The sequence below is a fragment of the Cygnus atratus genome, chromosome 1 (genome assembly GCF_013377495.2).
Source record: "Cygnus atratus isolate AKBS03 ecotype Queensland, Australia chromosome 1, CAtr_DNAZoo_HiC_assembly, whole genome shotgun sequence".
Taxonomy (NCBI): domain Eukaryota; kingdom Metazoa; phylum Chordata; class Aves; order Anseriformes; family Anatidae; genus Cygnus; species Cygnus atratus.
This window is the reverse complement of record NC_066362.1, coordinates 13115470-13138770: the sequence shown is the minus strand read 5'-3', so window position 1 is coordinate 13138770 and position 23301 is coordinate 13115470. Positions and strand designations below refer to the sequence as shown.

Here is a 23301-nt window from a genome sequence, read left to right as displayed (position 1 = left end):
GACTTTCTTGGATGTCTGTGTGCTTTCCAGAGTACGCCCCTGCTGCCCATAAATCAGTGTTATTCTTACCAAAACCTAGAAGTTGTTTCCCTTGGGCTAAAGGTAAGTAATAAAGATTTTATTTTTATTTTTATTTTTTGAGCTGGTTAAAATTTGGCTTGGCAGCAGAGTAGAGAATAATCAGACGATGACAACAACGTTGAGGAATAAACAAGTTTTGGCTGGACTGAACACGAGCTAGCCATGTGCCCTGGCAGAAGAGGAAGCCAACAGAATCCCTGACAGTATTAACTGGAGCATGGCCAGTACATCAACAGAGGAGATTATTCCCCTTGACTCAGTACCTGGTAGACCACATCTAGAACACAGCATCCAGTTCCAGAGCTCCTAATAGAAGACAGACATTGGTAAACTGGAGTCAACCCAGTGGAGAAGCACCAAGATAGTCAGGGCATGGAGCACCTTCCCTGCCAAGAGGAGGTGAGGGCTTGCTCAGCGTGGAGAGCAGACCACTTCGATACCTGACAGCAGCCCCCTAGTGAGCTGTCACCTCACCTAGCCAGGAGGTGATAAAGATGAAAATCTCTCTCCTTAGAGTGGAGAACAGTAAGAGCACAAAAGATATAGGTTGAAACAAGAGAGTTTCAGACTGGATATACCCAAAATCTTTTTCATACTGAAGGCAGTTAAGTCCTGGAACAGTTTGCCTGGAGAGGCTGTACAGTCTGCATCCTTGGAAATTTTCAAGACTACAGGACAAAGCCCTGAGCAAGTTCGCAGCTGATACTGCTTTGAGCAGGAGGTTGGAGACTACAAACTGAGCAGGGGTGTTGGGCAAGATGAGCTCCAAAGGTACTTTCCATTCTGTGACCCTGACATCCTGTGGTGTCTTCCAACCTGAGTTTTCCTATGAACTTACCAAGTAGAAACTTAAAGTTCAAATTAGCTCTAAGAACAAAGTACTCCACTGTTTTTTATAAGATTATTCAGATTTCTAACGACTTTCCTAAGTAATAATGTAAACTAGAAGTAAAAATAGGTCTGGTTGATTCAAATTAAGAACCCATCCAAAACCCACAAAACGTGTTAGAAGTAGAAAGCTTTTAGTACGAGGTTGGAAAACAATTTGTCTGCAGCTAACAAAGTTCACGGTATAGACAAAAAGTGTTATTCCTACTTTAATATTTGAACAATGTCAGTGTGAAACCCTATCATATGTTAGATGCTTAAAATTAAGCTGAGGTTTGGATAGGATCTTCAAAAAAAAGATTTTTTTAAAAACAGAAACAAGTCATCCCAAAATAGATATATAAATGAGACAAAACTATTCTACAAATAGCAAAAAATACCCAGAAAATTAAAGAGTGAAAGACAACAGCATTAGTTTCCTGTTTTAATATAGAATTATCCAAGAATTTCCCTCAAATACTGTGAAAAAAAAATCCAGCATTCTCAACTATGTTTTGAATGGTAAATAAACCTCTCAGAAAAATACATCCTCGAAATCTACAGATCATAGAATGGTGATGATTGCATTTTTCAATTAATCGATAAAATTCTGCCTGCAGTAAAACCAGTAACTATATGCCTATGAAAATCCAGCTGAGGAAGACAGAAGAGCTAAGCTGTTCTTAGAGCTATCAGCAAATCCTCATCAGCTCTCTGGCAATCCAACAAGTTACCTTGTGGCATAAATTCCTCATATGTGAAAACTTTTCACTTAAAACTTGACATTTTCAAGTTTTCAGAGCTGAACCACTGGATCTTAAAAGTCATTTGCCTTTGGAAAAATCCATACAAAATTAAAGCAGGGAGGGGCTAATGCTCTTTAGGAAAAGAGTAACTGTAACTAACATTTTCAGAATTGAAATCCAAAAAGTAAAGTCGGTTCAATGATTCTTAATGTTCATGCTTAATGTTTAAGCTGAACCTGGTTAATTAATGGAAAATAATCATCATCTGTTGGTGGAAAAAACTACCTCCTGTGTTAAGAAATGTTCAAACACTCTTCATAGTCTATGAGTTTATTTAACTGAAGGAAAAACAGACTAGAAAGCTTGATTTAATTCTGTGGTTTAATGACTAACTCATAAAAATGTGCATTGCATTCATTTTCCAAGAATATTAATATAGATTGCTTAGAAACATAAGAAGAGTTGTGACAGGACATCTTGTCCCTGCAAGATGCCTAGTTAGTGACTGTAGTCACTATTGTTAACAGAAGTCTTAGACTGAGGCCCATAACCAAATTTACTTACAGAAGGGGAAATCCTTCAAGGTAGATTCACTGAGCATTGTCTACAGCTCTATTACTTTAATTTAATGCCACAGAAATAACCAGAAATTGATTTTCTCACTTTCTTGACCAATTTCCAGTACATCAACACAGAAGGTGCCCTAATATTTTCATAGTATAATGTATAATGTAACTGATAACTCAGTTATCCCACTGTATAAAAACTCAATTGCTGAGAGAAGATTTAAAAGCTACTTTTATTTCTGAATGGAAAACTCAATAATCAATACAATGGTTTGGAAACACTAAGTTCTCACAAGCTTTTTTCCTATCTCACATTATGTAAAACATCAATGAATAACACTACGTGATATTAAAGTTAAACATATTTAATAATTGATAAACATAAGATGGAGAACTGGGTTAAAAGCAAAGTAATTGCATTTGATGTACTCTTAGCATTTTCTCATGTCCTTTTGTCCCAACTTAATCTAAAAGAAAATAGTTAGACTCAGTCTAATGCTAAAGCCCAGGGGGTATAGTGGAAAGCTAGAATTGGTGTTGCATAACTACAGAAGGCTGTTAGAGCCAAGTTTGGAAAATATCTTTCAAATACAAAGCAATGAATAATACTCCTGAAAAAGTCAGGACAAACATCTGATGATTATTAGAAAAATAGGTTTTTACTTTCCCTTTGAATATTTCAATTTAAAAAGGGGAACGGAAGAGTGACAGAAGAGAGAGAAAGAAGCTTTTTCTTAGAAAAAATGCAAAACAAAGCAAAACCTACCTACTGTGATACTTCCTGTTTTGGTCTGAAGGCTGGTGTTACCTATTAAGAAAAAAAGGACATTTTAACATTCAAAGTGGATTATTTGTGACTGGTTTCTCAAATTTTAGACTAAAATAAAGTGATCCTATACAAGGCTGTTATAGTTACAGTAGTATATCTGCATTGCATGTAAAACCAAAACAGTATAAATGAATTATATTGCTTCATTATTATTGCTTTACAAACAAAAATCTCAACACATGTGGGAAACAAAGAAGCAATTCCAGGCAAGAAAAATATTCTGAATAACGCATTAAGGCACTGACTGGGTGTGATGGAGAGAAAAGCAGAGACCCAAATTGAGCACTTTTCTTATTTAATTTTTGGCCTTTTTAAAAAAAAAAAAACTTGGTCAGATGCCTGCAACAGCACTATGGATTATTATAGTATTTCAATAAAAGATATTTTATTACTCATCCTATTTTCCCTTTTTGTACGCATAAATATATATGTGTATACCGCTCCTCCACAAATCTGTGGGACTTTTTATCTTCAAAGGCTACTTCCTGGAAAATTGCCTAAGAATCACAGAATATTACCTACTCCCTCCAAACTTATTCGTGTTATGTACATGACAAACCGCTTCCAACACTCTCCATTGAATCTGGGAGATCTCTGTGTGTTGGGCAGACTGGAGAACATTAAACAGAAGGCATGTACAAGGCATAAAAGTACAGAATGGTCTCTTACTGACCTTGCATTACTTTGAATAGGTTTGGGTATTTTATCATTAAATCTCAAAATACAAAATCTTCCCCTTTACTTATAGCATCAAGAGAATCTGGAAGGATGAGGGATGCACGCATAACATCATAATGGCTTTTCTGTTCACAGTCTAAAAGTTGGAAGAGGCTATCATGTTATGTTATACATGTGTAATTGCCTCAGAAAAAAAGTGCTTTAAATGAAAAAACTAAGCCATGACAGTTCATTCCCATCACTCTCTCTTCCCCCCAGAAGTACAGAAGACCCAAAATAAGGCTGATTACAGTAATTTAGTCTAATTTGATAATACATAGGATTCACAAAAATTTTCAGATCCTTCAGAAGCTGTTCAAGCATTTCTCCTATCTTCTGTAATTACAGCATAGTAAACAGCCAGTAAGGTAGAATGCATTCCACTCTATATGACCTGCTATGTATTTCTCAGCAGTCCATGGACTAAAAGCTAGAAAAGAAATTGGTCATCAGTAGTCTTAAATTCATCATTTCAAGCATATACCATACAATACTAAGCTGATCTGATAAGCAGAGTTGAAAAAAAGCCATTTTGCAATGAATTTGGAAGATGTCTGGCCTCACCATCAGCCTTTTTTTTTTTTAAAGGCACACTATAGTTATATCACCTTATCATTACTAGTGCTTATTTTTGTACAACCTACAAAAAGCTTAAGGTTTTATCAAATATATATCTCCCAAAGATTATACACAGTCTGAATACAGCTCTTGGGCCTTATGGATTTACTGGTCTGTTCTTTGTTTTTCTGTTTTTTTTTTTTTTTTTTTTGATTCTGTTTTATTAATCAGATCCTTGAAGAACATTTAACATTTCAAAATCAAACTCCTATCAGTCACAAACATATTGTACACATGACTAAAACTGCATACTGTAAACATATTAGTATGATAGCCTCATTTCAAACATTTAGCTAGAACAGAAATTGCTTTCAAAGCAGACAGGAGTTTCCTGCTGTATTGTGACCTGCTATGTCTAGGAACAGTGCACAGAAGCATACTTTTGGTCAAGTTATTGTTCTGTGTAAGCCAACACCTGGAATTTAACATAGCCATTTATTTTCTGGATACATCCACAGCAAAGAAGGAAAGAGTAACTACTAGCTTGATTATTACATTCAACTGAATTCAGTACTGTAGCACAATATTATAAGGTCCAAAATCTAATAGTTTTAATGGAAAATTGGTAACAGCATCTTAATGCTTTTTGTTCGTGTTGTTTACTTTCTGTTTGGTGCTTCTGAAGAGTTATTTTTTCTAACATATCCGTAAAACTTCAAAATACAGTTTTACAAGTCAGGGTCAGTGTAAGACCAGGGACAAAAGATGGCTTTTAGTATATAAATAAGGGCATCACTTTACATTATTTCCATTACGTTCCTTCTGTTTGTTTCAGTGATTCTCAGGAGGTTGGGTTGCTCTGATTAAGCAAGCAAAAGAGCAGTTAAGAACACCTACACGCATATTCTCTCTACCTTTATGTTGCCCTGCAAGATCATTTCAACTGGGATCATCTACTCCCTTCCCTTCAGCCATGTCTAAGGCTACAGGAAAAAAAGAAACGTGTACTCACTGATATTTCGACAGAAATTGTAACCCCTGTTCTAAGGGTATCTTAAGTAATACAATGACCTCAGATCCAAAACATATGGTGGAACAACACATTTCTGGACACTTCAATTTAGTTGTCCTATTGAGTATATGAGTTAACTTAGCTTTTATATTTAAAGGTGCAATTGCTTGCAAAATCATAGAATCATATAATGGTTTGGGTTGGAAGGGACTACATCATCTAGTTCCAACCCCCCTGCCATGGGCAGGGACACCTCCCACCTGACCAGGCTGCCCAAAGCCCCATCCAGCCTGGCCTTGAACACATCCAGAGATTGGGCATCCACAGCTTCTCTGGGCAGCCTGTGCCAGGGCCTCACCACCCTCTGAGTGAAGATTTTTTTCCAAAGATCTAAACTTACCCCCCTTTAAGTTACCCCATTACCCCTAGTCCTATCACGACGTTCCCTGACAGAGTGTCTCTCCAGCTTTCCCGTAGCTCCCTTTTAGGTACTGGAAGGCCGCTATAAGGTCTCCCCAGAGCCTTCTCTTCTCAAGAAAAATGAACCCCAACTCTCTCCACCTGTCTTCACAGTATATGTGCTCCAGCCCCCTGATGATCTCCACAGCCCTCCTCTGGACTCACACTAACAGGTCCATGTCCTTCTTGTAATGGGGGCCCCAGAGCTGGACGCAGGGCTCCAGGTGGGGTCTCATGAGAGCAGAGCAGAGGGGCACAATCCCCTCCCTCGCCCTGCTGGCCACACTTCTGTTGATGCAGCCCAGGTCACGGCTGGCTTTCTGGGCTGCAAGCACACATTGCTGGCTCATGTCGAGCTTCTCATCAACCAACACCCCCAGGGCCTTCTCTGCAGGGCTGCTCTCAATCCATTCTCCACCCAGCCTGTGTTTGTGCTTGGGACTGCCCCGGCCCAGGTGCAGGACCTTGCACTTGGCCTTGTTGAACCTCATGAGGTAGCACAGGCCCACCTCTCAGGCCTGTCCAGGTCCCTTTGGATGGTATCCCTTCCCTTGAGCATGTCAACTGCACCACACAGCCTGGTGCCACCGGCAAACTTGGTGAGGGTGCACTCGATCCCACTGTCCACGTCACTGACAAAGATGTTAAACAGTGCCAGTCCCAATACCAACCCCCTGAGGAACACCACGCGTTACTGATCTCCACTTGGACACTGAGCCAATGACCACAACTCTGACCAGAGTCATTGACCACAATCTTTTGTCCACAGCTGATTTGTATCATGGTGGTATTGGTGTTTTGTTTTGCTGTGTATTTTGTGATGGCAAAGAAAAATCTACTTCTAGCTATATGCTTATGCCTCCGTAATCTGAGGCAGTAGGCAGCATAAATATTGAAGATAGTACCACTGCTATAGGAATGCATAAGGTCTACAATACAAAATAACCAGTGTTTCTTCACAGAGCTGGTTTAAAATCAGGACCTGAAAGACTAAATTCAGTTCATGCCCTTCCAGAGCCAAGTTTCCACTAAAGCCTGGGCACTGACTAGGATTACACAGCCCAGGTTTTAACAACAAAACAGGACTCAGTCATGTTTGTAAAGTTTGTGTTCCCTTGACTTCATTGAAGCTGTGTGTGTGTGAAAAACATAGACCAATTGTTTTTAAGAGAAACAGTTAAAATAATGTTAGGCATTCCAGACCCATTTAGTAGACTGCCCATGAAAATAACCCTGAAGTAATGTATAATTTGGATACAGTTGTGCTTGTTTTCACACTGTTCTTTAGTGAAATTACAAATGATGCGTTACTACGGAAGTATGTCACCAACAACAGCTGTTATTATTTCATTTTTGTACCAAGATTAAAAAACTTTTGGATGTGCACAGAGGCACGAACGTGCTCACAAACTGATCACACCACACAATTATTATAACTGTTTGAAGTTAAGAAAAAAAAGCAAAAAACAGCAGCTTATTGGCTACAAGTACCTGTAAGCAATAAAACCTACATGTCAGAAAAATACAACAAAAATATCTTACTTCTACCAACGCATGCTGAAGTGAACTTTACCTAGCAGGTTTCGAAAACAGTTTTGTGTTTACTATGAATGGACAATGGAGCTGTTCCTTTAAAGATGAAAAATCGTTTCTGAAGCAACATAACACAAAATTGCAGCAAATTGTTTATAAGGTATATAGCTAGAAATCTGGAACTTGGACTGACCTGAGTAATTTTCACCGTTTATACATGTTCAGTTTTACTTAATGTAAAAATCACAAACCCATTATGGCACAGACAGAATTCAGTGGGAATTTTGTTAAATTAGAAACACCCCAGGTTCCAACCCTGACTCCTATTTTTGAGAGACATTCAAGTTAATTGGTTTTAGTTCTAGATGAAGGACAGTAAAGGGTGAATGGATGAGAGATTCCCTCCCTCCCCCAAGAACAGAAACTGTCACCACTCTATTGTGTCGGTACACACACACAATTTGTGCTTAAAACTTTGAGATAGAACCAAGTTCTACCATAAGTCTTAGTAGAAGCTGTCACAGCTTCCTAAGAGGAAAATAAAGCATGTGGGGCAGAGCCTGTTTACTACTTTTTTTTAGTATAATTGTTACTGCTTATTTTAAAAATGTTTTGACATCTTTAGTATGTTTGGTATCTTTCTTTCCCATAACATACACCTTTTCCTATTTTATAAGCATATTTATAAAATTATTTTAAAAGATAAATACAACACGCTATATGGTAAATTAATTCTCCTTAATTCAACCTCTGATAAATATAGAATTGTTTTGTTCATGTACTGTGCATAGCTGACTGTTTAGTGATAGACTAATAACATTAGTGCTTTTGTTACTGTGAACATTATTAACACCTTTAAAGCAACTACATTTTTTGCAGTATTTTCCTAACCTAGCTCTTACCATGAATACTTCCCAGCAGAATATCACCAGTTACTGATGAGAGAGATGAAGACTCTGCATAGAGATACTTAGTTTTCAGCAGCCCATCTTCCGTGGTTATGTTGATGGACGTCCCCTGCAGCTTCTCTATATTCACACTCTAAGAGAAATAAACTTAAATAAACATAACGGAAAACTTGTCATCATGGTTTGAAGAGGCAGAAGGAAGTAACAGTATTATGAGACAGAACAAATGGAAAGCAGAACAAACTGAATCATGTTCTTAAAAGCTACACAAGACAAAAACATTTTTCATTTAAGAGCTAAGACCAACAAATTAGTAATTCTTTACATTACTGTGAATTATTGCATCCATCAGAATAGTGAAAAACCCAGTCACAAATGGATGAAAGAAAAGCTCAATTTAAAAAAAAAAATCATTTTGAAAATTAAAGTATAGCTTTAATAATGAAAACTAATGTCATGCACAATTAAGACAAAGTGTTGATTATCAATTTTCTGCCACCGTATATCAAAATACCTAGTGTCTTTCTTATTAAATATAGCTTTTTATGCAGATTTTTAGTTGGCTTACTTTGTAGACATAGCTTTGATGAAGGTTTGCAATGAAAAAAACCACATAGCTGCTCTTTCTATCAGTATAACTGTTCACATTACCTTGGTTATTCAGGCCTCTACCCTTGGACATAAGCCCCAAGCTATACAAGGCCTTGAAAAATGAGTGATAAGATCTCTATTTTTATTTCTTTCCAATAGAAATGGAAAGAAAGGATAAGATTTGACTGCTGCACTATGGACAGATTTGGGAGTAAAAGGTGATAGATAGCAGAGATAACCTATTTATTAGTAATGAGTCACGTGACATATTTTAAGTCTACTTGAACAAAACAGAACAAGTCACGTTCTTGTGCAACTATCATGTGAATTTAATTCTATTCTTACTAAGTTAAACTTGATTTATGATGGAATCATGTGACAGGTCAGACCTAAACCCCACTCCACTGTTTTTACTTTGCTTACATTGACTTCAAGTGAATTGCACAAAATCATTGTTACATGAAATGACATATGGCCTACTAGGATCAAACTACCTTATGTCAACTGACATCCATTTTGCTATTTTAACATTGTCTTCCTGTGGGAAAAAAGTTAATAGAAAAATTAAGTCTGCAGCCCCTTTCAGTGTTATGCTACATAAAAGAACATGCTCTGGATGATATAAGAGGTATTCGGACAAACACCACCCAGTCTTGCAGATTCCATGCAATACTGTGTTACAAAAGATTAGCTAAAGAGGCATGGACTGTATCATAGCCAAATTATACTGTGACCTTACCAATCCATACCTACTAAGCTTTATGCCTTAAGTAAAGGTTACAGAAGGGACCCTTACCTCAAGACTTTTGACATGATATAAAGCAAGAATACAGAGTAGGTCTCAAATAATGAAAAATATTATGTTAATCTTTAAGAAAATCTGGTTATCCGAAATGCTGTGCTAGAATTACAGATGTGACAACCAATGTCTACAATCCCTGCTGTAGATGCTGCTGCTCATAACAGTGGTGCAGAATCTAAGCATCAACACTAAACAAAACCAATGATACTAGGAAGGAACAACTTAAAACTACAGCAACCTGTTGCTACTGAAAGTGACAGTGATTCATTTTTTCTGTATTTTGACATCTCTAATGAAATTCTAACAAGCAGAGACCTTAAAAAACATAAATTTAGATTGCATCTGCCCTAAAAATGTTTCACACCAAATACTCCGATACTCCGTCAGTCACCAGCACTGACTATGACAAAGTGTAAAACTGCTGTGGAACATACTGAAGGCAACAAATGAAAGAAAAGTCATTGTCATTCTAGACCCTATAATCTAAGCCTATTCTGAGGGTATTTAAGCAGCTTGCAACGTACCCTGCCAACTTAAGTAGGGCTATTGTTGCTATCAGCGGGTCAAAAATAAGAGCTAGCCATGATTTAGGGAAAAAAATATATTCTATACAGTTTGGGTACAAAATGCCTGCCTAGTGGCATTCTTGAGCAGGAAAATGAAAGCCTGAAGCAAAAAGCTACATCTGTTACTATGTTATGGTTTTGACTCCATTAATATTTAAGATAAATACCTAGTGAGGCACCTTATTAAAAACAAGCTCACTGATCAACTTATCTTATTTACCAGACACAAGTACTTTTCTTAAAAATGCACAGTAGGAAGAAGAAAACTCATCTCAGTACACGATAAAAAGAAATATTGAGTCAGCTAATAACTATAAAAACCTCTACCAATATAATGAATATTTGTTTCAGAACAACCCAAGTTAAGCAGTCAGACTGCTCAAGTAAAAGACTAAAAAATATTCTAGATGGGGAAGCATGAAAAAATAGGGTTGCTTTTGTGCTGAGACAAAATATGTTTTCAATTTCAAATTATTTAACTTTTATGATTTTTTTGGCAGAACATAGATGTTTGGCTCTGTTAAATAAGTGATATAGAAAAGTCCCTGTGGCACAGATTAGCTAATGACTCCCCAGTCAAACAGATTTGATTATTTTTGTCCATCAAGTCACCAGGTTTTCTGGGAAAACTCCCTCCCTTCAGAGTAAAGCCTTGGGAGTTACAGTTTCTGACCACATGCTCAAGCTCCCTCAGACTCTTACCCTTTAAAGAAAAAAAAGGATCAGTCCATCATCATAAATCAGACTGTTTTCACACCTGACCATACTTTCACGATGAAAACTAACACCTTGCGATGTTTAAATAAGACAAAAACAACTCCTTCCACACATTCTACTTTTCTTGGCTTTGCTTTTTTGTGTGTTATTCTGTTCAACCATTTTACTAATACCTTCTCCATTTTCACCCCCTTAAAAATATTCTCTACATGTTTAGTGTCTTCTACCACATCCTTCCCTTCCCCACCTCCTGGAGGAGGCTGGAAATGCTGACAGAGCAGTAACTACATAATGATGACTACATCTGATGGAAGAAACACCTCACACGGTCACACAGGGGAGATGTAAGGCAAACTGATTATTAACAGAAGTGGCCAATTGAGAAAAGAAGTCTCACACTATCCTTTCTAACTACACAACAGTTTTTTCTAACGAGTTCAGTAATGTGAGCCAGAACTGTTCCATAGCTGCAAATTCCTGTTAAAATTACTCAATTTGAACTACTACAGTTTTGCAACCATAAGACTAGCTTCTAGCAATACTACATACTGTATAAATATTTATAATCACAAAGAAGCACTTCAGATTAATCTGCATGAAGTTTTATCGCTTCAGAAGGACAGCGTGCCTGAAAAAACACCAACAAAGAAAAAAACAATTGAATGATTCTAAAATTTCAAAGCAAAACCATTACGTTTCTCATTTTCACATACATCTACATCTCATGATTTTTCTACCATACATATCTGGATCAGCACCACTAAGACACCATTTGAAACAAACTCCCTTGACTCCACTGGTGTAACAAACTACTTTGGGACAAACGACTAAACAACACTGAGTCTAATTTACAGATGACCACCATGCTAGTAGGTTGCAAAGAGCACGAATCCACACCGGTCAAAGCACTCCCCCTAGATAGCACTGAACCTTTTTCACTGGTAGAAAGCAAGGATTCCGATTTTCAAATCCTTCCAACAGAAGCCCTCTGCAGGAAGATATAACAGGCAATAAGAAGGCTATAAATTATCTCTGCTCTTCTATTTTCTGTGATCGCTAGTGGCTTAGGATGGATCCCAACTCCATTAACTAGTAAAAAGGCCTAAAGTAACTACTAATCAGCCAGTGCTGATGGTCCAACTGTGGCATCAGAGCATGTCAGACCTTATCCACTCTGCTTTTCGCTAGGAGGTCTTGCTGGGATGAAATAATGTTCATAAAGAAACAGCAATATATAGCTCAGCTACAGCAGCCTCGGGGCTCCTTTGTACACGAAAAGGAAGGCTAGCATCCACTGCAAAGAAATGCAGGTAATGTTGACAGCTTTTGGAAAATCCAATGGCAAGTTAGTTAATTTTCAGCAGGAAGTAAAAAACAGCTCACAGCTGACTCCACACAAGTCACCATATGATCTCAGAGCCCAATCTACAAGGCATGCAATAGCACCAAACGGCACCCCGCGGAGGCAATTTTGGACTGCTGGAACTTAACAGCCTGGTCTCAGTTCCATCCTTGGCTAAAAAGAGCTACAAGAACTCTTTCTGCTTCTTCCCAGTGCTGCTGGTTTTAAGGGTACTTAGTGATTTTGACAGACTTCTGCACGCACCCAACCTACTTCCAGACTTGGCTCCACATGTTCATGTTCAATACTTCTGACTGAATGAACCCTAATGCAACCAGTTGCATGGGTATTACAACTGAACATTCAAGTTGAGCCTAAGAACCAGACTGGGTGTGAAAACTACTATTATGTAAAGGATCCTAACTCTGCACTGTCCTAAATAATGGAGAATTGACGACTCATGTTAAGAAACAAAACCAGATTACCATAGTATGAGGCTTGTCTCATACTGCCACCTGCTGAAAAAGGCAAGCTACTTCTCTAAAACCTTCTGCTCATGGTTATTCTCACTGCATCTCAGCAGGATTACATGTGATTATTGTATTTCCTCAGCTGCAAACAAATATATGAAACTTTCTACTCTTAATTCTTACTACATAAAACTGGAGGAAGCATGTGCAAGTATCAGGTCACTCACTATTCCTAAGATAATGAAATAAACTCAGGTGCCTACTACAGGATCTAGGTGCCTACACATTAGCCAAATAAAAAGCTCAGGACCCTTGTGAGGGTCTACACAATTAAATCTGATAAGTTGTAACAGCTAGCCCAACCCCAGTGCTGATAGAATGATCACATGCTCATTACTCCTCTTTCTGTGGAGCCTGTTTACTAATCCAAACCAAGCATAATATAAGATAGGGTAGTTAGACAAATATAAGTTAAAAGTGAAATGGCAATCAACCAATGAGGGTCATTAAGTATTCCTCAGCACATGTTCTTCAAAATGTAGTCATTTTGCAACAGCAAGCTGAACAAGTCCCTGGAGAGAAAGTGTCAATTCTTACTTACACCCTTCTCTGTTGCATGAATATCTGTATTTCCACAAAGCGTTCCAAGACCAATTACTTTGCCACCTTTCGTTCGTATGTCAATTTTATGGCTCTGAAAAAAAAAATTAAAATTCACATGATTAGAACAATCACAACTAGAAAACAAGTTAAATTTGACAATCAAGTCTATCAGATTTTCATAATCCTTAGGTTAAGTAATACCTGCCTGGATAAGTTATAATAAATTGCATTCACTAGCCCATATCAAACGGCAAAAAGATTAAGGAAAAAAATATTCAAGTTTCCAACATGGAAAACATGGATTATTACTGTTCCTATACATTTTTGATGAAATACTAAAAATCAGAAGTTTTGTAGGGTTTCATAAGACAGGAAAAACTCCAGACCAGTGTTTCTTAATCATAGTGAACCCAAACCTTGCTTTTGCCTCTTCATTGAGGGGCTTTTAAAGAATAAAATGGCACAGCCCTAACTTGACACTACAGTAGCATTTCAGAGCTTTCAAAGTTGTAAGCCAGCCAGTTGTTCTGTTAAATTTGTATATAACAGATGATCTTCTCTATATACAGTAAACATGGCAATACAAAAATCCTTCCGATAATGAAGTTAAATTAGATGTTTCGTGTAGGTATCACTATAAGAAAGATACATGAACGTGTAACTTCAGAAGAATTAGTATAGCAATTACTTACCAGGTTGGCCAGATAGCTAATTAAAAATAAAATCACTACCTATATCACTTATTTCCTCATCTCCTCCCTGCCCCCTTTTATTCTATCATTTTGGGAATAGATAAAGCTTTGGGAACACACAGGTCTCTGCCACCCAACTTATTAGAACATCCTCAGCCTCTTAAAATCAGACTTTTATGGGTAATTATCAATGGATACATCTAACAGCAGGATTTGCTGGGGCAGGAAGCAAGCTAGAATGGTCAAATGGCTTTTTCATTAAGAAGGTGCATTTTCCCTAGCTTAAAGGGAAAAAACAGTAATTTGTCATAGGGCTTCTGATAGCAAAGGAGAGAGGTTTGAACAAGGAAGAGGTAAAAGGTTATGACAACTATTAAAGGAGAGATGAAAAAAAATTGTTCATTTCAAAAAAGAAAGGACAACAGTGCAGAACTTTGACAAATCAGGCTCAGACGTGGTCTGTGGTAAGGATGCCTGGCAGATCTTCCAGTGACTGTGTGCAAGACATCTGGAAATTCTTATTACAACTGGCATAGTCAAGGAGTGAGAAGTGATCACTCAACATAGAAACAAAACTAATGAGTCTCCCTGGTTTTATTCTCACTGCTAAGCTGATGAGTTGTAATAAGCAGCAGGAAAGAGATTAAAAATAGGAAGCACTACTTTCTCAATAAAGAATTTTGAAATAATTTCTACTCTAAAGATGACCTAGAAGTCATAACTATATTTTGGAAAACGCAAAAATCACGAACTCCTTGCAAATCTCACACTGGCTGAAAAACGCCTACCACACCAAAAGTACTAGTGAAATATCTATTTACAAAGCAAACAAACATAAAACCAGAATACTCATCTTTTCTGGCCTATTACACACATGCTTAAGAAAAGTAGATGGCAAACTTCTAGGTTTTCTATGAAGACACCACAGTTTACCAAAAACATCAAGACTTTTCAAACCCCCACAACTAGATTTTTTTTATTTAAAAATAACGTCATTGATCATTGATCTTTTGCTCTCTTCTCTAAAGAAAAGGTCTCCTGCTTTGCTGTCAACAGCATGACAGTCAAGCAACAAACTCCTCGATCCATCCAAGGGAGGGCGATATCATTTCATAACACAATTTGTATAGGACAGTCAGCTCTCATGCTGTACTAAAAGAATTTAGTCTGAAACATTTTCAGAAACTTGGGAAGAAAACCCAAGAAATTAATAATTCTGTTTCTCACTACAGAACATCATTCCTAAAACCACACTAGAAAATTGGGTTACAGCTATCTTATTAGAACTATAATGCTTCTTAAAAACAATGTTGGACTAAAAAATGGTTGTACAGCTAAAAGAAATACTTGGACAATTTTTTGATCCTGCAAACACCAAGATGGTTGGAAGTTTTCATTCAAAACCTTTAACTTGCTACTTCATAGCCAACGAAACCAAGAAAAGTGGTAAAATGTCTTCTGTAGTTAGTGGTGGACTTTAGTACTTGGTTAAAGGTTGGACTAGATGATCTAACAGGTCTTTTCCAACCTGACTGATTCTATGATTCTATATATTGAAACATTTACAGTCACAAGAACAGAGACGATCAATAACCACCTACAATTCAAAAGAATACTTCAGGTAATGCTTTCAGTGTATTAAAAAGCAGCCAGAACCTTATAATCTACTGAAGGTTTATTTAATAAGTATTTTAACTGAAATCTGCAGTTCTTTCTTGATTCTTTACATTTTAAATGCTTTCTACCTTCTGGGACAAGGTTATTCCTTTCATCTGGGGCTTAAGGGAACAAAGAAGCTTCCTGTGGCCACCAGCATAGCAGACACATGCATAAAGGATTGTAGTGGGTTTTTGTGGCAAGGTTTTGGTAGCAGGGGGTCATTGGGGTGGCTTCTGTGAGAAGAATCTGGAAGCTTCCCCATGTTAGATACGGGCCCCGCTGCTGGCCACAGCTGAGCAAATAAGTGATGTTGTTTGTGCCTCTGTGAGAGCAGATTTAAGAAAGCGAAAAAAAACCTGCTGCTACACAGCAGCTGGGAGAGAGAGAGGAGTGAGAAACAGCCTTGCAGGCGCCAAGGTCAGTGAAGAAGGAGGGGGAGAGGTGCTCCAGGCGCCAGAGCAGAAGTCCCCTGCGGCCTGTGGTGAGGACCATGGTGAAGCAGGCTGTCCCCCTGCAGCCCTTGGAGTACCACGGTGGAGCAGGTGGATGTGGCCTGGAGGAGGCTGTGGCTTGTGGAGGACTCCCGCAGGAGCAGGCCTCGGGCCAGAGCTGCAGCCTGTGGAGAGGAGCCCACACAGGAGCAGGGGGTCTGGGGGGAGCTGCCGCCCGTGGGGGATCCAGGTTGGAGCAGTTCGCTCCTGAGGGATGGACCCCGTGGTATGGAGCCATACCTGGAGCAGTTCTTGAAGAGCTGCTGCCTGTGAGTAGCCCACACAGGATCAGTCTGGGAAGGACGGCATCCCGTGGAAGTGACCCCACATTAGAGCAGGGGACAGGAGTGACCGAGAAGGAGCAGCGGAGACGAAGTGCTATAGACTGACCACAACCTCCATTCCCTCATTCCCCTGTGCCGCTCAGGGGGAGGAGGTAGAAGAAGCCGGATGGGGGAAAGGTGTTTTTGGTTTCTTTCCTTTGTTTCTCACTTCTCTAGCTTGTTAGTAATAGGCAATAAATCTTGCTATCTCCTTACTCTAAGTCTGTTTTGCCCATCATGATAATTGTTGAGCGATCTCCCCATCCTTATCTCAACCCATGAGCCCTTTGCATTGTATTTTTTCCCCCCTTTCCCTTTGAGGAGAGGGAGTTAGAGAGCAGCTGTGGTTGAGCTTGGCTGCCCACTTGAGTAAAACCACCACAAGGATGGATCATCCCTTATACTTGTAATTTTCCTGACATTTTCCTTATTTTCTGAATCAAACAAGGCTCCATGAGTTGACAGAAAAGAAAGAAGCAACATCAAACTCTTCTAAACTATACTGAAATCACAGGGGAGCTGGTCTCAGAAGTCTTACACTGGCTACTCTGCAGCCTGCTTTTCAGTTCATTAGTGAGCATCACTTCATTGCTGCTTGAAGTCTCATGGATAATAGAACTATATCACAGAATCACAGAATTGCAGGGGTTGGAAGGGACCTCAAGAGATCATCAGGTCCAACTCCCCTGCCAAAGCGGGTTCCCTAGAGCAGGTTGCCCAGGCAGGCGTCCAGACGGGCCTTTAATATCTCCAGAGAAGGAGACTCCACAACCTCCCTGGGCAGCCTGTTCCAGTGCTCCTTCACCCTCACCATGAAGAAGTTCTTTCGCATGTTGGTGCAGAACTTCCTGTCATCCGTTTTGTGGCCATTGCCCCTTGTCCTATCCCCACAAACCACTGAAAAGAGGTTGGCCAAATCCCTCCATCTCCCACACCTCAGGTATTTATACACATTGATGCGATCCCCTCTCAGTCTTCTTTTCTCTAGGCTGAACGGACCCAGGTCTCTCAGCCTTTCCTCACAGGGGAGATGCTTGGATTTCTCCCTTAATTTCCCATTTAGAAAGAACTGGTTGGCCTATTAGAGAGTCCTTCAAAAGTTTCGTTGGCCAAAGAGCTGTAGCCTCAAAGTCAGACGTCTCTGCCATACTACAGGAAGAGAGAATGCCCCCAAGGGTAAATTACCCAACATTTTGATGCTTCTCTGAAGTATCAAAACCAAACACACACAAAACCATCAATATTCGTAAATGAAAGAAAACCAAGCATGGCATGCCAGAGCTGGTCAAACACTTCAACAGTTAGCTCTAAGAGAGAATTTGAAGTTATCGAAGTAGTGGAGAATGAAAATGTAAAACCAATGCTCTCTCTGTTTGGGGGCTTTTATTATCTACCGCAATGGCCCGCCCAAGAACTTGTCCCTAAGGACACTAAGTTTTTTCTGGGAGGGGTTATGCACCAGCAACAGATTCTGCCCCTGGCTGTCTCTGGCAGATCTTTTTGGGTAAGGAAAGCCAGGATGCTGACCTGGTTGTCTTGGTTTCCATATGCCCACAGATGGAGACAGTAACCTGGAAATGTGGACCGATTGTGTGTCCATAATGCAGACAAGCAGATTAAAAGGCGGCGCCTCTTCCTGCGGTCTTCACTTCTTGGAAGTGCAACTGTGACAGATGAGGTAGGATGAGGATTTTCTCAGATGTTTACTGTGAACTGTGGATCGAGCTTCATGTTCTTTAGTCAAATGAGACCAGTGAATAAGAGAATGTTTAAATTTGCCTTCCTTTAAACAGGCACGTAATGAGTGCAGCAGTGTCACGAGAGGAAAACTCAACTGAGAAGAGCCTAGCGGTAAGATTAGCTCCTTACAAATACACAAGTTAATGCATTTTTTTGGACATAGATTGTCTAGCTCGAAGCCTGATACTGTTCATGTGACAAATGGGCAGGAGGGGGCAAAAGAAAAAAAAAAAAAAAAGAAATGCTGCAGATACTTGAGGCTCTGCTTACCTGCAGAAGAAACTACAAGCTCTTCAAGTGATAGTGTCAGAAGCATGCAGCTAGCTCTCATGTGCACATTCAGGGAGCCTTTAGTGGAGAAGAGATCCCCAAGTAATGTAGCTGGTGAATATTAGTCACCATATAGATGGAAGAACTGAAGCGGCTTCCAGTTGTCTCTCTCACATCTCCCTGCCTCCCTTCCCAGCACGGCCATAAACTAAGGGCTCAGATACTTTTTGTTCTGTCCCTTCCTCTAGGTCCTGGGGTCTGGGCTGCAGTGGTTTGGAAAACACATTGGCTTGAATGAGTCACAGCCCTCGTGGGCAACATGTTGGTCCTTCTCTCATAATGTACATACTTTGTCTGCTCTTCCCTTCATTTAAACAAGATAACTTTACAAGTGGCCAGAAAAAAGTTAAAAAGTGCAGTCAGCAAAGGCAGTGTGAAATGCTAAAGGCCATTGAAGCCCAACTCCAAATCTCTTTGGTTTTTCTTATTCCCCTCGTTTTCTTCCTTCTTTTTTGTAAAGCCCAGGAACCAATTCAAATTACTGACAGTTTCAGACGTGCAGTCTTCATCAAGTATTTTATTTAAGAATGAATTGCTATAAGCAAGTTGGAGTGATTTAAGCGACCATGAGCAGGTAGGGATGTGGCTTAAAGTCAGCTTTAGGCCTAAATTCAAATTCACTGCTGACAAGTGTAGATGTCACAACAGAATTTCCTTCATGAGTACCCTTGGATTGCAGAAACCAAGCTCTTCTTCTGTGCTTCTCCCTCCCCAGTAAAATACTGCAGACAACTCAAACCCTGGTTAAATATTTGTCTCAAAACAAAGCAAGCACACAAAGAAAAAGTCCAAACAACCCAACACTGCAGACAGAAGCTCAGTCTGAAGTACAAGCTATGTCATCATGTACCTACTGCATTGGCAGGGCACGATGGAGCTGTCCAACTTGACCCCGCAAAAGGGCTCTGTAATTCTCCTCAAGGAGAGATGGGACTCTGCAAGTGCTCTGAGACCCAGCCTGGAGCTCCAACGCCCACCAGCCCCATGGTCCCTGGCACCAGTGAAAAGCAGCCATGGCAGCACCGTGGAGAAAGACCCAGCAGACAGTGAGAGGGCAGACGTATTCAAGGAGGAACCCCTGGGTGGCGCTTGCCAGATTGAGCCCTTCTCCATCACCATGAAGGAGCTGAAGAGACAATCTGATACCCTCTGATACCCTGGGTGGCAGGAAGTTGAGTGCAGGAAGGTTCTGCAGTTGAAAATTATTCCCACAATATCCCACTTGTGGTTCTAGTGCTTTTGGAAACAAGAGGAAAGAACGTGCAACTATGCCAAATAACCTTATTTTACAAGGAGACAACAGCACGTGGAAAGTGCAAGATATTGCCAAACATGACAGTGTTCTGAACTACCAGCTAAGCAGCACATGAATTCACAATTTGCAACCTGCAGTGCCACAGAAATTTACCCTAGAGCATCTGGAGAACCCTACTGCCAGAACAGCACCCCCTTCCAATGTGCTGCCTCTTCATATCCTTTCTGCCCCCTTAAAAACTTATCTGTCTCCCACCAGTAGCTTTTAACTCGCATCCCCTTGATGTCTTCCAACAGGAAAGTGGGAGAAGCTCACTGCCACCGACATCGACAAGTCAGCCTGGGAGCCATTCACATATTTCTATGGTGGACTCCAGCGTGAAAAGTAGGAGAGCAATCTTTGAGAAAATGTCAACACAAAACGGACAGAACAGCAACGCTGAAGGTTAGCCTTACTACTTTGATCTGATTTCTCACTTTAGTTCAATGCATTCGATCTCTGATTTACCAAAGGCCAACCACACTCGTATCATCAGCCCCCCATACCCCCCAGGAAGAGAACGTGGTGTTCTTATCAATGCAAAACAAGCTTTCCAGCTTTCTCCATTTTGTCTTTTGTATTATGGAGGAGTGACAAAAGCCCGTTAAGTACTTTTTGAAAAAAATACAACAGAATGGTGTCCTATGTTTGAGAAGATAACTTTTGATGAAGACAACCCAAATTTACAAATATATTATCAAAAATATGGGTAGCATTCATCAATTACGAAAAAGCAGTAACTTCAATTTCTAGTTGGGTTAAGATAGCTTGGATTTGGTGACGCATTGCTTTGGTAACAATGCGTTAAATTTAATTGTGGCTTTCTCATTTCCACAAATTGAGCACTCCATCCTTTATGTGTTCTAAAGTAAAAATATGACATAGTTGCTAAAAAGTTGGCAATACTGCTCATTTCACCTATGCTTTTCTTTCAAGATTTGAAACGCATGCACCCATCTTCCTCTCCCCAACTATGACATCTGTTTGTAGTTGCAGTAGGCGGTCACAAATGTGTAAGAGGACTACCAGAAGAGAACTCCACCAAGACAGGCAACACGCTGCTGGACTTCCAGGAGAATGTCTCCTTGAAGGAAAAAATGGCGCTGTATCAGGCTGCTGTGTCCAAGGCAGACAGCAACAACTGCTTTGCCAATGTAAGATACCAATGTCTCATTATCTTCTTAATTCTTTAAAAATTATTCGAAAAATTTTGCACCCCGTTTTCTTTTCAACTTGCTAGGGTGTTAACTCTACACCTCCTCATACCATGTGGCTCTCTCAGCTGTTATGCAGACACAGCTTGTGTGTGTGCATCATGCTCCGACTTGCCCTCCTTGAGCCTCACCTAACTTTGACAGTTCAAAGCTCTTGGAACATAGGGTTCCTTGTGGTGCTTGTAACCTGCTAAATCATCACGGTACACTGCCGTAAAGGAACCGTTTGGGGTTACACCACTTAAAGTAGAATTGATTTGTGAAAGCCCTTCACGCAGAAACAAAAATCCAGATTACTGTTAATTATGCAATTCTTTGTGTTTGTCTTTAGGAGACCTCAAGTACTACTCAGCCCCAAGTATCAAGCAGCACCAGGGAAGCTGAGTGCAGTCAAATGACCTGCAAAGAAAACCCAGTGGAAGCCTTTCAAACACAAGAGGTAACTTTATCAAGTAATAATTATATCATTCGGCAGGTATACCGAGATGTCGATGCTTATCTGCTTTGGCTCTTACTCCAGTACTACTTGGTATAGCAAGATCTTGATGTTCTGATGACAGCCACTCTCATTTGGCAGTGCATAACAATGGTTTTAGAATTATGTCCTATACAGTGTTGTTTGAATGTGGTAGTTAATGGGGTTTCACGTTCATACTTCTCTGTGATGTTTCAAAGACAGTGGCAGAAATATGGAAAATTCTTACGTGTTGCACTAAATCCCGCTGTAAAGTGAAGGTTTTGTGCACGGGTTTCTCACAGGGAACAAGTTACTCTGGAGACAAACGGGGCTTCCGCATTGATGCATCACACAGATGAAACAGTAAGTGGCTTGAGAGTAAAGGCTCACAAAGGAGCACAACGGACCAAGTTCTTGGCAACTGTCTTTACTCCCACAAATGTGGGTCTGCTCTTAGGTGACAGATATGGGACATTGCCCCAAGTTGTTCAGTGCCTCCTTCCTCAGCTAAGCACATTCATTGACCTCAATGGGACTTAAGAAACAGCTTCAGATGTCGGTACACAGAGAGGAGTTTGGCATAAGGTGATAACTTCAAATACGTGTTGAGCTGCTGGAAAGAACTGGACATTTTAAGAGTTGTCTGAAAACACACGCAAATGCTTGCCTTGTAAAGACAAAATTCTGGATAACAAAGGCTCAATTTACAGCCCAGAGGAATAGGCCCGCAAATCATGAGCATGGTGTTGAGGCTCTGTTTCTGCAGTTTAATTCTCGTATTAGAATTCATGCATTAGGTTAATTCAAAGACCTCAATAAACTCTGAGCCTGGGCAATTAAATGCATTTTTCAGGAGGTTAAACATCCTGAGTATTTGGACCTTCGAGCCTACATGTCTCAATCAATTGGAGAACCACTCCTCTACACCTCATATGCGGTGCTGGTACATCATGGTATCAACTGTCGCACAGGACACTATGCATGCTACATAAAGGTAGAGGTCAACATCATTTCTAACAGGGTAAAAGTTGTGCTGGCTAACCAATTAAAGTGTTACTAGTAGCTACTGTTTCTAGGGAAAAAGATTTCATTATATGTTGATTTGACACCTGTGTCAAGCTGAGGCACGGGAGGTTTAGGCTAGACCTCAGGAAGAGGTTCTTCACCGAGAGGGTGGTTGCACACTGGAACAGGCTCCACCTAGTCACTGCACCAAGCCTGCTGGAATTTAAGAAGCGCTTGGACTGTGCACTTAGTCACATGGTCTAAAATTTTGGGTAGACCTGTGCAGTGCCAGGAATTGGACTCGATGATCCTTATGGGTCCCTTCCAACTCAGGATATTCTATGATTCTATGAATTCAGGTACGGCAAAACAGCAGGCAATAACATGTCCCTCAACAATTCTTCTGTCTTTTTTTTCTATGCATTTCTGTTCATTTGTTCTTTTTTCTTTTATTCTTTCCGTTGCAGAAAGCAATGCACTTTTGAATGAGGAGGCCCCAAAGATTTCCAGAGATGTTTCTAGTCCGCAGTTAGAAAAGACAGGTCAAGAAAATGCTGTTCCTTCTGAAAGAGAGACTATAACATCTCCACAAGATGGAAAGGTCTGTGCTTTTAGCTAGAGGTATCTTCCTGTGCAAATTAGAATTGTGTAAGATTAGACACTGGTCCGCCATACTGTCTGAATTTCTATTTTCACTGTGTAGTTGCCATTAAAAAACGTAACCTGTGA

At 39.9% G+C, this 23301-nt stretch overlaps 1 protein-coding gene across 1 annotated transcript in view; it reads right to left on the bottom strand.

Annotated features, from left to right (window-relative positions):
* The window catches only part of FAM185A (family with sequence similarity 185 member A), a 51761-nt gene that overhangs the window by 16306 nt on the left and 12154 nt on the right, over positions 1–23301 (bottom strand). Inside the window, exons 3-5 of the mRNA XM_035549559.2 lie at positions 13366–13458; positions 8271–8409; positions 3027–3068 (exon numbers count right to left, since the gene is read on the bottom strand). Coding sequence (XP_035405452.1) covers positions 3027–3068; positions 8271–8409; positions 13366–13458 — 274 coding nt within the window. The remainder of the gene's footprint in view (positions 1–3026; positions 3069–8270; positions 8410–13365; positions 13459–23301) is intronic.